Here is an 11,019-nt window from a genome sequence, read left to right as displayed (position 1 = left end):
CCAAAAGACAGAGATCTCTGTCTGGTGACACTGAGAGATCTCTGTCTTTTGGTGCTACACCTCTGAAGATGCCAGCCACAGCTGCTGGCGAAACGTCAGGAACTACAATGTCAAGACCACGGCAATACAGCCCGGAAAACCCACAACAACCACAGTTCCCTTTGTCTTTGTGTCAGCATGCACTTCACAACGTTTTAACTCATTCCACTTAATGGACAGTTGAGAGAGAAATCTGATTTTTTTCACTTTTTTATATTTGTAAACTAAACATTTATTATAAGCTACAGGTGGCATACAGCATGCTGTTAAATTTATCATTGTCACCTTCTCCTCCTTACTACAGCCCCCACCCATCCCACATGGTTCATGTTCCCTAAAAGATCCCTTTGCAATAGTCAATTTTTTTTACTCTTTTTTTCACCAGAGGAAAAGATGGTTGGATGGTTTAACCAAACAAATCTATATTTATGAAGGAAGTGATATTTCTGCTTCTTCTTTTCATAGGTAGAATGAAAGGCAACACCAGGAACGAAATGTCCAATCTCACTTTCCAGTCTGAATTTTTGTTGCTGGAATTTTCAGAGGTCTGGGAACTGCAGTTCTTACAATTCCTTGCATTCCTAATACTGTACTTGGCTACCGTGACTGGAAATCTTCTCATCATTGCCGCAATAGCCCTTGACGATCACTTGCATACCCCCATGTGCTTCTTCCTCATGAATTTGGCCACACTGGACATCGCCTCTGTTTCTGTCATCATACCCAAATCGATAGCCAATTCCATTACGCACAGCAGGTCAATCTCTTATTCTGGATGTGTTGCTCAAGTTTTCCTTTATTTCTTATTTGCGTCAACAGATTTCGCCATCCTGACTATTATGGCACGTGATCGCTATGTCGCTATCTGCAACCCACTGCAATATGAGACAATTATGCACAAAGGAGCCTGCATTCAAATGGCAGGCAGTGCATGGATTATTTGTTTTCTCTACTCTGCAATGCATACTGGTTGCACCTTTTCTATGAATTTCTGCTCTAATGTGGTCAATCAATTCTTTTGTGAAATCCCATCGTTACTGATTATTTCCTGTTCAGACTTATACCTAGTCGAAGTTGGACTTCTTGTGTTTGCTTGTAGTTTGTCATTGGGATGTTTCATTTTCATCATTGTAACTTATGTGCAGATCTTCACTGCCGTGCTTAGAATCCCTTCAGTGCATGGTCAGAAAAAGGCCCTTTCTACTTGCATTCCCCACCTCACTGTAGTCTTTCTGTTTGAGTCCACTGCAGTCTTAGCATATACAAGGTCCCCAACCAAGTCTTCATCTGTCCAAGACCTGGTCATTGCTATTATATATTCCATGGTTCCACCCATAATGAATCCAGTGATCTACAGCATGAGAAACAAGAACATCCAGGTTGCACTATGGAAATTGTTGGGTAGGAGTACTTGAGATACCATTTCCAGATTCCAAGTGTGATAAAGTATATGTGAAAGGGTATGTGGCCAGTGAGAACTATGAAAAAAGTCAGTGGAATTTTTCTTGTTCATAAGGGGAGGATTGCTATCAGAACAAAATCTAATTTTTTCTCACTTGCACATTTGGTTACCAACAGGCCTGGAGAAAAATCTCATGTTCCTTTAAGGGAGGCTTAATGTGTAGAAATAGGCAGGTGAAACTTTTCCAGGGAAGTAAGTAACGCCACCTGGTAAATAACAGCCCATTGAACTTCTATTAAAGGGACAGGACTTTTTAATCTCCAGGCAGTTGGCAACCCTAATTCCGTACTCTAAGACAATGGGCTCTACACAATCAGCTTTTCTAGTCTTAAAATGGCTATGCCAGAGATCCAGAGAACTAGTTTTATTTTTTGCCTACTACTTAAAGCAATGCCAGAACCCCAACCCTGACCAGAGGAATGGCAAGTCTAGAGAGGTGTCAACATACCTCTTTAGCTGCTGTAACATACTGGTTAAGTGGTTGGATTGCAAATCAGTACTCTGCTGATTCAACTCCAGCTATTGCCATGAGCTCTGCAGGTGGCCTTGGGTAAGCCGGTCCTCTTAGCCCCAGCCCCCCAGCTGTATAGTGGGGATAATAATCAAACTGACTTTGTTCACCACTCTCAGTGCGGCACTAATCTGTCCAGAAGGGCAGTATATAATCTGTTGTTGTTGTTATTGTTATTATTATACTTGGAAGGCCTATAAACCATCATACACCCTTTACGACATCACTGGAGCATGTTGAAAAGCATCCAAGTTTATATCTTTCCTGCACAATTAGGCACTTTTCATGACTGTTTCTGAGGGCAATGGGAGCAATAACAAGGGGTCACCATGTGGTCCGATAGGCTTGGAGGCCTCTAGACCACACCTTGAGGTGATTCTAGAACTATGGAGATTAGTGGCTTCCAGACCGGGGGGCGGGGCGGGGAGATCCAAAAGCTAATCTGTGTCTTAGATTATTCTCTGGATGTCCACTTATCAATTTAGTTTTCTTATGTAATTACAAATCTGAATGTTAAGGAGAGTGGGGTTTGACTTAATGCAGTGCTCGGAGGGGTAACAACAGCGGGAAGCTTTGGCCTTGCTTATAAGCCTTCTTGGTGCATGTAGATACTCCTGGGGGAAACAGGATTCTGGCTGCTTTTACATTTTTATGAATATTCCTACTTAACATCATTTTTGAAGCATAACATTTTCCTGTTACCACTGTAGTGAAATCTGTATGATAACTCTTACGTATTCCATCAATATATCTGATAATCAATGTGGTCCAATCTGTGGATACTTAAAATCCACAGATCAAGGTACACTGAGAGAAGGGGAATTTTTCTTTAAATTTGAGGGACCTTATAGGTTTGCAAAACAATCTGAAAATGGAGAGCAGGGTCCCACAACAGAAGAACCCAGTGGGAAAGGGAAGAGGGTGGGCACACAATGTGGTGGGGGTAGGTGAATGGAAAGACAGAGCAATAGGAAGGGAGATGTGATGATGGGCACAGTGTGAGGAGGAGCCACTGCTGACTCCACTCATATCTTTAGAAACCCCTACTGAAAATGTTGAGAAATTTTGCTTTTTATTATGGTTATGCTATGGATGATATTAAAAATATTCTAGATTATATGTTTCGGAACTTAGAGTGATGTTAATTGGAGTATCTTATTATCCACAACAAAACCACATATCCACAGAGCTCATATGGTATGGTGGTTGTACTAAGACTTGGAAGACAAATGGGATTTAAAAAGATAATGTATATCCATCACCATTGAAGTCACACTATTTTTGCATTTTTCCTCTGTGAGTGGAGAAATTAAGTGTGTATGCTTCAGAGGTATGTGTGCGTAAAGTGTCATCAAGTCATAACTGATTTATAGTGACCTCTGCCAGAGTTTTCAAAGCAAGTGAGAGAGGTGGTTTGCCACTGCCTTCCTCTGCAGAGTCTTCTTTGGTGGTCATCCATCCAAATATTGACCCTGCTTAGCTTCTGAGATCAAATGAGATCGGGCTATACCATGCTGCCTTCCCTCCATGTTTCAGAGGTACTCTTCAGTATTTCCCATCAGTAAGTTAGGAAAGCCCTGGCATGTTTCCCAAACTAAGAAGAGCTATACAATGTCTCTAGTGACACACTAGTGCGTCAGAGGGGCAGTAGAGCTATTAAAGCAAATAGGCCAGTTTCCTCCATATCCTTCTTCTTCTCTGTTTTGCTGCTGTCCCAAACTGCTGCTCTTAGGGATTTCCTCCTTTCTAGCTGCCTTCTTTTCTTCCTGATTCTTATTCTAACCTCCATGAGAACAACATGTGCTCTCAGCATCTCTTTCCATCAAAGCTTAGATAACTACAGTGCCTAGTTTTCTTCCTTCTTTCTGTACTCTTTCTCAGACAGTTCAACATAATTTATTGATTTGCTGAATGGGTATATGACAACATCATCTTCAATCTGTTTTAGGCAACCCGGGAAAGCACACACCTGAAGTGACATCTTCGTGCTGGCCATGGGCATGCTCCTGCACTTCATTGGTGCCAATTTGGCTCCAAATGGGCCAGGGATTAACCCTGTGCAAAGCATGGGAGCACACCCATGGCCAGTGTGATGATATCAGTTTCCGTAAGTGACATCATCATGCCTCCCTGGGATCTTACAAAAGAGGCCTAAGTCCAAGGCTTCCCATCTCTCATGGGAAGGGGATAGCAACCTGGGAACCCTATAAACAGGCTGAGGGGTTATCTGGCTTGGCTGCATTTACTGGCATGTATTGGAGCTCAGGAGGCTACATTGTGCTCTGGCCAGGATCCTGCAAGGAAGTATCCCACTCAGTGTTCTGTTCTGCGTCTGCAGGGAAGTGGCACCCTGCTAGCCTCGCACTTGGCCTCCTTTGGGCCGGCTTTGCCTGGGCCATTCACCACCACCATTCCTGCAGCATAGGAAGGAATTCTGAGGGGCTATGGGCCTGGGTTCAAATCCTACTGGGTAGGGTAGTCTCTGAGACTCACTTGCAAGTTCTGGCAGATTGGTCTCTAGTGCTTCTGGAGCATGGTTGGCCAACACCTCACTTGTATGCTGTGGTAGGGCGGACTCTTGCACTACTGGCAGCACTAGGCTCTTCCTGACCCTGCTGGTCCTTAAGATCTTCCTCTGAGCCTCCCAGGTCTGAGTCACTGGTCTGGTAGAGAGCTGGTCAGAAAGAGTCATAATATAAAAATGGAATAAATAAATAAAAAATAACACCTAGCATGTTGAATGTGGGATGTTTGTGGAATATCTTACTGGTTTGGGCAGCAAATGGCAGTAGCCATTTTGTGATCGTGCCCCTCACCTGGCGTCAGAATTGGAAAGGTGTACTCAGGTTTGAAAATATCAGGGCCCCAGCTCTATGGTATACCATAGGTTCAAGGTGAAATTCCACCCCAAACTGCTCCCTCTGGTTCCTGGAAAGGCCGGATAATTTTTTTCTAAATAATAAAAAAAAATCCATCGTAAGTCAAGGGTCCATAAATGCCAGTCTTCCCATTGTTAGGTGGCACTTCAGTACTTCAAACTAGCCTAGAAAAGCTCTTTGAGGCCATCATCATGTCTCATTCAGACCTATATTTCAAAACCACTTGAATGTCTTTGTTTCTCGGGGTATAAATGATGAGAGTCGTGAGTGGTGGCAAAACTGCATGTAAAACAGCAGCAAACAAGTCTACAGATGGAGACAGCATCTCCTGTGGTCTCATGTAAGTAAATGTGCCAGTAAAGACAAAAAGAGAAAACATAGTCAAGTGTGGGATGCAGGTAGAGAAAGCTTTATACTTCCCCCGGTCTGACTGAATCTTGAACACAGTAGAGAAGATGTAGCCGTAGGAAACCAATATTAACACAGAGCAAATGGAACCCAAAGTAAGAACACAGACAAAAGTGAAGATCTCATTAAACTTGGTATCTGTGCAAGATATCCTTAACAACTGAGGGATATCACAGAAGTATTGTTCAACAACATTGGACCAGCAGAAGTGCAGCCTAAATGTGTTTGCTGTTTGTATCATTCCATTAATTAGGTTGAAGACCAGTGCAGCAGCTGCCATTTGGAAGCAGGCATTCCAGTTCATGATCAACGTATACTGTAGAGGATGGCAGATTGCTACATAGCGGTCATAAGCCATGACAGTGAGCAGGGAAATTTCTGCAGTGGCACATACAGTAACAAAAAAAGGCAGGCTGACACATTCCCAGAAAGAAATCCGGTTGTCATTTATCAAGAAATTGACCATGGAATTGGGAACGGTGGAAGAGATGAAGCAGGTATCTACAGATGACAAGACAGCCAGGAAAAAATACATGGGGGTGTGAAGATGAGGAATCAGGGCCACGGATATGATGATGAAAAAATTCCCCATCAATGTTGCTAAGCAGAGGGAGAGAAATACCATAAAATGTAAAATTTGTAGCTCCTGCATGTCAGAGAAACCTTGAAGGATGAATTCATTCACAGTTGTTTGGTTTACCATTTGCTTAGTTAGGAAAATTCTGTGGGGACAAAGGAATAAAGGAGGTTGGTGCCTCTCTTTTTGGTTTCTGTATCACATCTACTAAGAGATGTGTTATGAAACTCTACTAAAATTATGAGAGCTCCAAAGTTGGGCAGGTTCAACCATGGTTAGTAGTTGGATGGGAGACCACCAAAAAGGCTAGGGTTGCAATGCAGAGGAAAGCAATGGCACCTCTGGTCATCTCTTGTCTTGAAAATCCCGTGAGGGGTCACCATAAGTGTTACAGGAGGAGAATTTAACACTGTCCCTTTCCTCAGGTTTAGAGGGGGACAAATCAAAAAGTTAGAAAGAGAGGTCAGGGCATCTGTTTACTCCTCACTGCCACGAACTATCCTTTGATGTGTAGATTGCTTATCTCACGGCATCCTTCTATTCCCTCCTTTGTCACACAACGATCTCTTCCCTACATCTTGCTCCATGGATGCAGAACTTATCCTGCTATTCATGCCCATCCTTAGACGAGATAGATAGAAATCTGTTTCTCCTCTTTCCTATCGAAGTATGGGGTTTCTATAATAAAGAACTCTTATTTCTTTTCTAAACCTATGCTAAGTGTAAGTTTATTTTCTCTCTCACACTCACACCAGCCAGCAAGCTCCAAACACCCATCACGTTCTCTCTGCTATTGATGCTACTTTGCTACCCTCCTACTAGTTTATGGAGGTCCAGCTTTTTTAATAATAAGTTAGTTGCTACTTGACAGCAATGATTAAGAATATAACATAGCTATGTGTTTTTCAAGGTGTCAAAAACATTAGAATTAGCCTTCAACGGCAAACATGGGATTCCCAATTCAGTACTAGCTCTTAAAGTGGATGCAGGATGGAGAAAGGAGGAGAGAGATGATAGATTGAGAACATCATCCTTTGTCAGCCTCAGCTTTCCCCTCTACAGCATGGCCCCCATCACTTTTTCCCTTCTTATCCTCCTGCCGAGCTCCAAGACAAAAGGACCATTCACTGCTTCTTCTCCGTAAACGTCCACTTCAAATTTTGAAGTAAATTGACGGTTCTGTTTTTGTATTATAATGGCTAGTGTTGACCTTATTAATAAAATGGAAGATTCATATGAAGACATAGGCATCATTCTAAATAAAAAATCATAATTACCATGCTGTTCCCTTCTTTTCAGAATTACTTCATTTGGCTGTGAGAAGATGGGCTTTAACTGCATACAGGAGATTGCCTCATTTCTTATTAGGTCTTGTTTAGGTTTCCATTATAGGTTTCCATTATGTATTTTGAAGAGCTCCAAGCATACATATGTTCTGGAGGGAGAAATTGAAAATATATCTCTCGAACAAGCATACCCAGAGCCACCTGGGAGCTCTTGATGGTAAGGTCCTTCTAGGGATGTTTGAAGGTTTTCCTTCAAAGACTATGTTGCATTTTAGGGAGGATGGCAGGTGACAAGGCCAAGTCAAGATCAGGGTAGGGGTGGGGAAATAGGCCAACATTCAGGTGTCAGTGGGTGTAAAAAGAATCTCTCTCCCTCCACCTCTTTAGAAATTATGTCAGTCACTATGGCATCTCCATTTCTTAGGGAACTCTGAGATATGTCACTTTAGATTCATTGAACAAAACAAAGGCAGTGGGACAGATGGCACCAGACACTTAACAGGTTGCTTTGGCATCCCACTGTCATCTCAGAATGGGCCAGCTTGGTTATGGCATTAAAATTATGGAATAACTTCACCAGGAAGATTCATCTATCTTCCTCTATCGTCTTCCACTAGTGAGTGAAGAATTTTCAGTTTTGTTTGGCATTCTCTCACTGGTGCTCCTTCCTGTTTATGTGTATTATTTAATCATTTATTTTAATTATTATATTCTGTCAAGCCACTGCCGATTTATGGTGGCCTGGTAGGGTTTTCCAGGCAAGAGATGCCGTAGCCAGCTGGTTTTAATTTTATGATTTTTTGCCACCTTGGGGGCCCTAAGTTGGCTGGAAAGGTGTCATAAAAACATTTTAAATAAATAAATAAAAATAACTGTGGGAAGATGCTCGGTACAGAAAATTAACAGTGTAATCCTAAGCAGAGTTACTCTAGTCTAAGCCCATTGAAATCAATGGGCTTAGACTGGAGTAACTCTGTTTAGGATTGCACAGTAAGTTGAAAATGGACAATCACTTCTCACATGGAAACTGTTTCTAAAATGTCTCATTGCTGGTGATAAGTGGTCAGGCAAAATAGAGTATTTTATGCATTCCTTCCTCACCATCATGAAGGGGTGTGCTCCTGTGCATTGGTAAACCACTTCACAAACACACACACACACACACACACACACACATCAACTGAAAATGATATTTAAAAACAGAATAAGTTTGAATTTCTTATCCCTACTGTTTTTACTCCAAAATGTCCACTTACTCTTTGTCTCTGTTTTGTGCAAAATGAACCCATGATTAATTATTTTCATGCCAATGTCTTTTCTTCACATCAGATTTCCCCCATAAAATGTAATCAACAACAGTACAATCCTAAACAGAGCTACATCCTTCTAAGTCCATTCAACTCAAACCTCTTTCAAACTTCATAGATTCAGAGGAGTTAGCCATGTTAGTCTGTAGCAGCAAAATAGTAAAGAGTCCAGTAGCACCTTTAAGACTAACCAACTTTATAGTAGCAGAAGCTTTCAATATGATGAAGAGAGCTGTGGCTCTCGAAAGCTTATGCTACTATAAAGTTGGTTAGTCTTAAAGGTGCTACTGGACTCTTTACTATTTTTCAAACTTCAGTGTCCAAAAATCCATTGGCAAATTGTTAAAATGTGACACAGTGAAAACAGTGACAGAATATAAATTGTAATACAGAGGATAACTGGAAAAAGAAACCAATGGAAAGTCAGAGAGACAGAAGGGAGAAATCAGAAGAAAAGGAGAGATTGAGAAAAAATGCAAAATAATTTGAAGATACAGATATGTTGATGCCTTTGCTATCTAACTATAATTTTTATACAGGAAGAAAGTGGCAGAATTAAAAGAGAATATATAATGGAGAAGTTAAATACAAATGTATGAACATTAATGATATTGAGTCAGAACACTGATCCATTTAGTTCAGAATGAATGTTCAAAAATATGTTTCAAGAGATCTATCAAAACATGAATCAATTTTGTTAATTACATAATGTTCTGGAATCCCCTGAACTCTGTTTCAGAGAAGATAATGACTTATAGAGTTGGTCCCACAAACTGCAGTTCACTCCAGACTTTTTTTTTAACACAGAAATCAACTGTGAGGTCCACTAAATTTTCTATTTATTTAGAAAAAAATTGTGCTACATCCCCAGAGTCCTGCTTGACTGCTACCCTAGAATTCATCTTGGCCCTTATGTGCATCATGATGACTAAGTAGATTTGAACACTCCAGAAATCCCATATCAAGCTAAGTGCCATATGCACCATCACAGTGTTATGTGTTAGAAGGTCATGTATCTCCAATTCTCTAAACAACCTTGGAAAAACTCTTTGAGGCCATCATGTCATGTTTAAACCTTTTCTCTTCCTCAGCGCCACTTGGATGTCTTTGTTCCTCAGGCTATAAATGATGGGATTCATGAGTGGTGGCAAAACTGCATACAAAACAGCAGCTAACAAGTCCACAGATGGAGACAGCATCTCCTGTGGTCTCATGTAAGTAAACATGACCGTAAAGACGAACAGAGAAAACATTGTCAGGTGTGGGATGCAGGTGGAGAAAGCTTTATACTTCCCCCGGTCTGACTGAATCTTGAACACAGTAGAGAAGATGTAGCCGTAGGAAACCAAAATGAACACAGAGCAGAATAAACCCACAACAAGAACACAGACAAAAGTGAAGATCTCATTGAACTTGGTATCCGTGCAAGAAATCCTTAACAGCTGAGGGATATCACAGAAATATTGTTCAACGACATTGGACCAGCAGAAGTGCAGCCTAAATGTGTTTGCTGTTTGCACTATTCCATTGATTACACTCAAGACCAGTGCAGCAGCTGCCATTTGGAAGCAGGCATGCCAGTTCATGATCAGCAGGTACTGCAGAGGGTGGCAGATTGCTACATAGCGGTCATAAGCCATGACAGTGAGCAGGGAAACTTCTGCTGTAGTGCATGCAACAACAAAGAAAAGTTGAGTGACACATCCCCAGAAAGAAATTCGGTTATCATTTATCAAGGAATTGGCCATGGATTTGGGAACAGTGGAAGAGATGAAGCAGGCATCTACCAATGACAAGATAGCCAGGAAAAAATACATGGGAATGTGAAGTTGATGAACCAGGGCCACTGTTATGACTATGAGAAAATTTCCCATCAGTGTTGTTAAGTAGAGGGAGAGAAACACCATAAAATGTAACATCTGTAGCTCTCGCATGTCAGAGAAACCTTGAAGGATGAATTCAGTCACAGCTGTTTGATTTACCATTCACTTGGTTGGGAAGATTCTGTGGAGAGAAAGGAATACAGGAGGTTTGTGACTCTGTTTTTGGTTTCTGTAACACTTCTACTGAAAGTGGCCTTATGGAAGTCTATTAAAAATTCAACCAAAAATACATGTGTTGTCAGATGTAGACTCAAAATAAGTAATGGACACATCTGTTTGCATGTGCTTGGTAGCTGTTGAGTGCCCTAGGAGCCTCAGTATGCATCCACACTATGTTAAAAGATGAAGGTATCCCCTACACTTTTAAAGGCATAAGATGAAGCAGAAGATCATTCACGGCTATACTTTTTCCTGAAATTCAGTTAAGAATATAATATCTATTTGTCTTAGTCAAAGTGTCAAAAATATTAGAACTAGCCTTAAACAGCAAACGAGATATTTCCACCTTAGTATTTGCTGCTTAAAGGAGATGTAGGAGGGGAGACATTAGATACTTTGCAGATTGGATACATAATCTTTTGCCATCCATAACTTTCTCTACTACAACATGGTCCCCAACAACTTTCCACTTTCTTATACTCCAGCCAGAGTTCCAAAGTAGAAAAAA

The 11,019-nt window shown here is 41.2% G+C and overlaps 3 protein-coding genes across 3 annotated transcripts; 1 reads left to right on the top strand and 2 right to left on the bottom strand.

Moving 5' to 3' along the window:
• Nucleotides 1-500: 500 nt before the first annotated feature.
• On the top strand, nt 501-1,454 carry LOC129339408 (olfactory receptor 14I1-like). Its single transcript, XM_054993987.1, has one exon. It carries the CDS (start codon nt 510-512, stop codon nt 1,452-1,454), a length of 945 nt encoding a protein of 314 aa, XP_054849962.1. The 5' UTR covers nt 501-509.
• Nucleotides 1,455-5,087: 3,633 nt separating this feature from the next.
• LOC129339407 (olfactory receptor 14A16-like) lies at nt 5,088-5,891 on the bottom strand. Its single transcript, XM_054993986.1, has one exon. It carries the CDS (start codon nt 5,889-5,891, stop codon nt 5,088-5,090), a length of 804 nt encoding a protein of 267 aa, XP_054849961.1.
• A 3,636-nt stretch (nt 5,892-9,527) lies between these two features.
• On the bottom strand, nt 9,528-10,454 carry LOC129339405 (olfactory receptor 14C36-like). The gene has a single exon (XM_054993985.1). It carries the CDS (start codon nt 10,452-10,454, stop codon nt 9,528-9,530), a length of 927 nt encoding a protein of 308 aa, XP_054849960.1.
• Between the last annotated feature and the right edge of the window lie 565 nt (nt 10,455-11,019).

Source organism: Eublepharis macularius, chromosome 12 (genome assembly GCF_028583425.1).
Source record: "Eublepharis macularius isolate TG4126 chromosome 12, MPM_Emac_v1.0, whole genome shotgun sequence".
Taxonomy (NCBI): Eukaryota; Metazoa; Chordata; class Lepidosauria; order Squamata; family Eublepharidae; genus Eublepharis; species Eublepharis macularius.
Note: the sequence above shows the minus strand (reverse complement) of the source record. Positions and strands in the feature narration are given on the sequence as shown.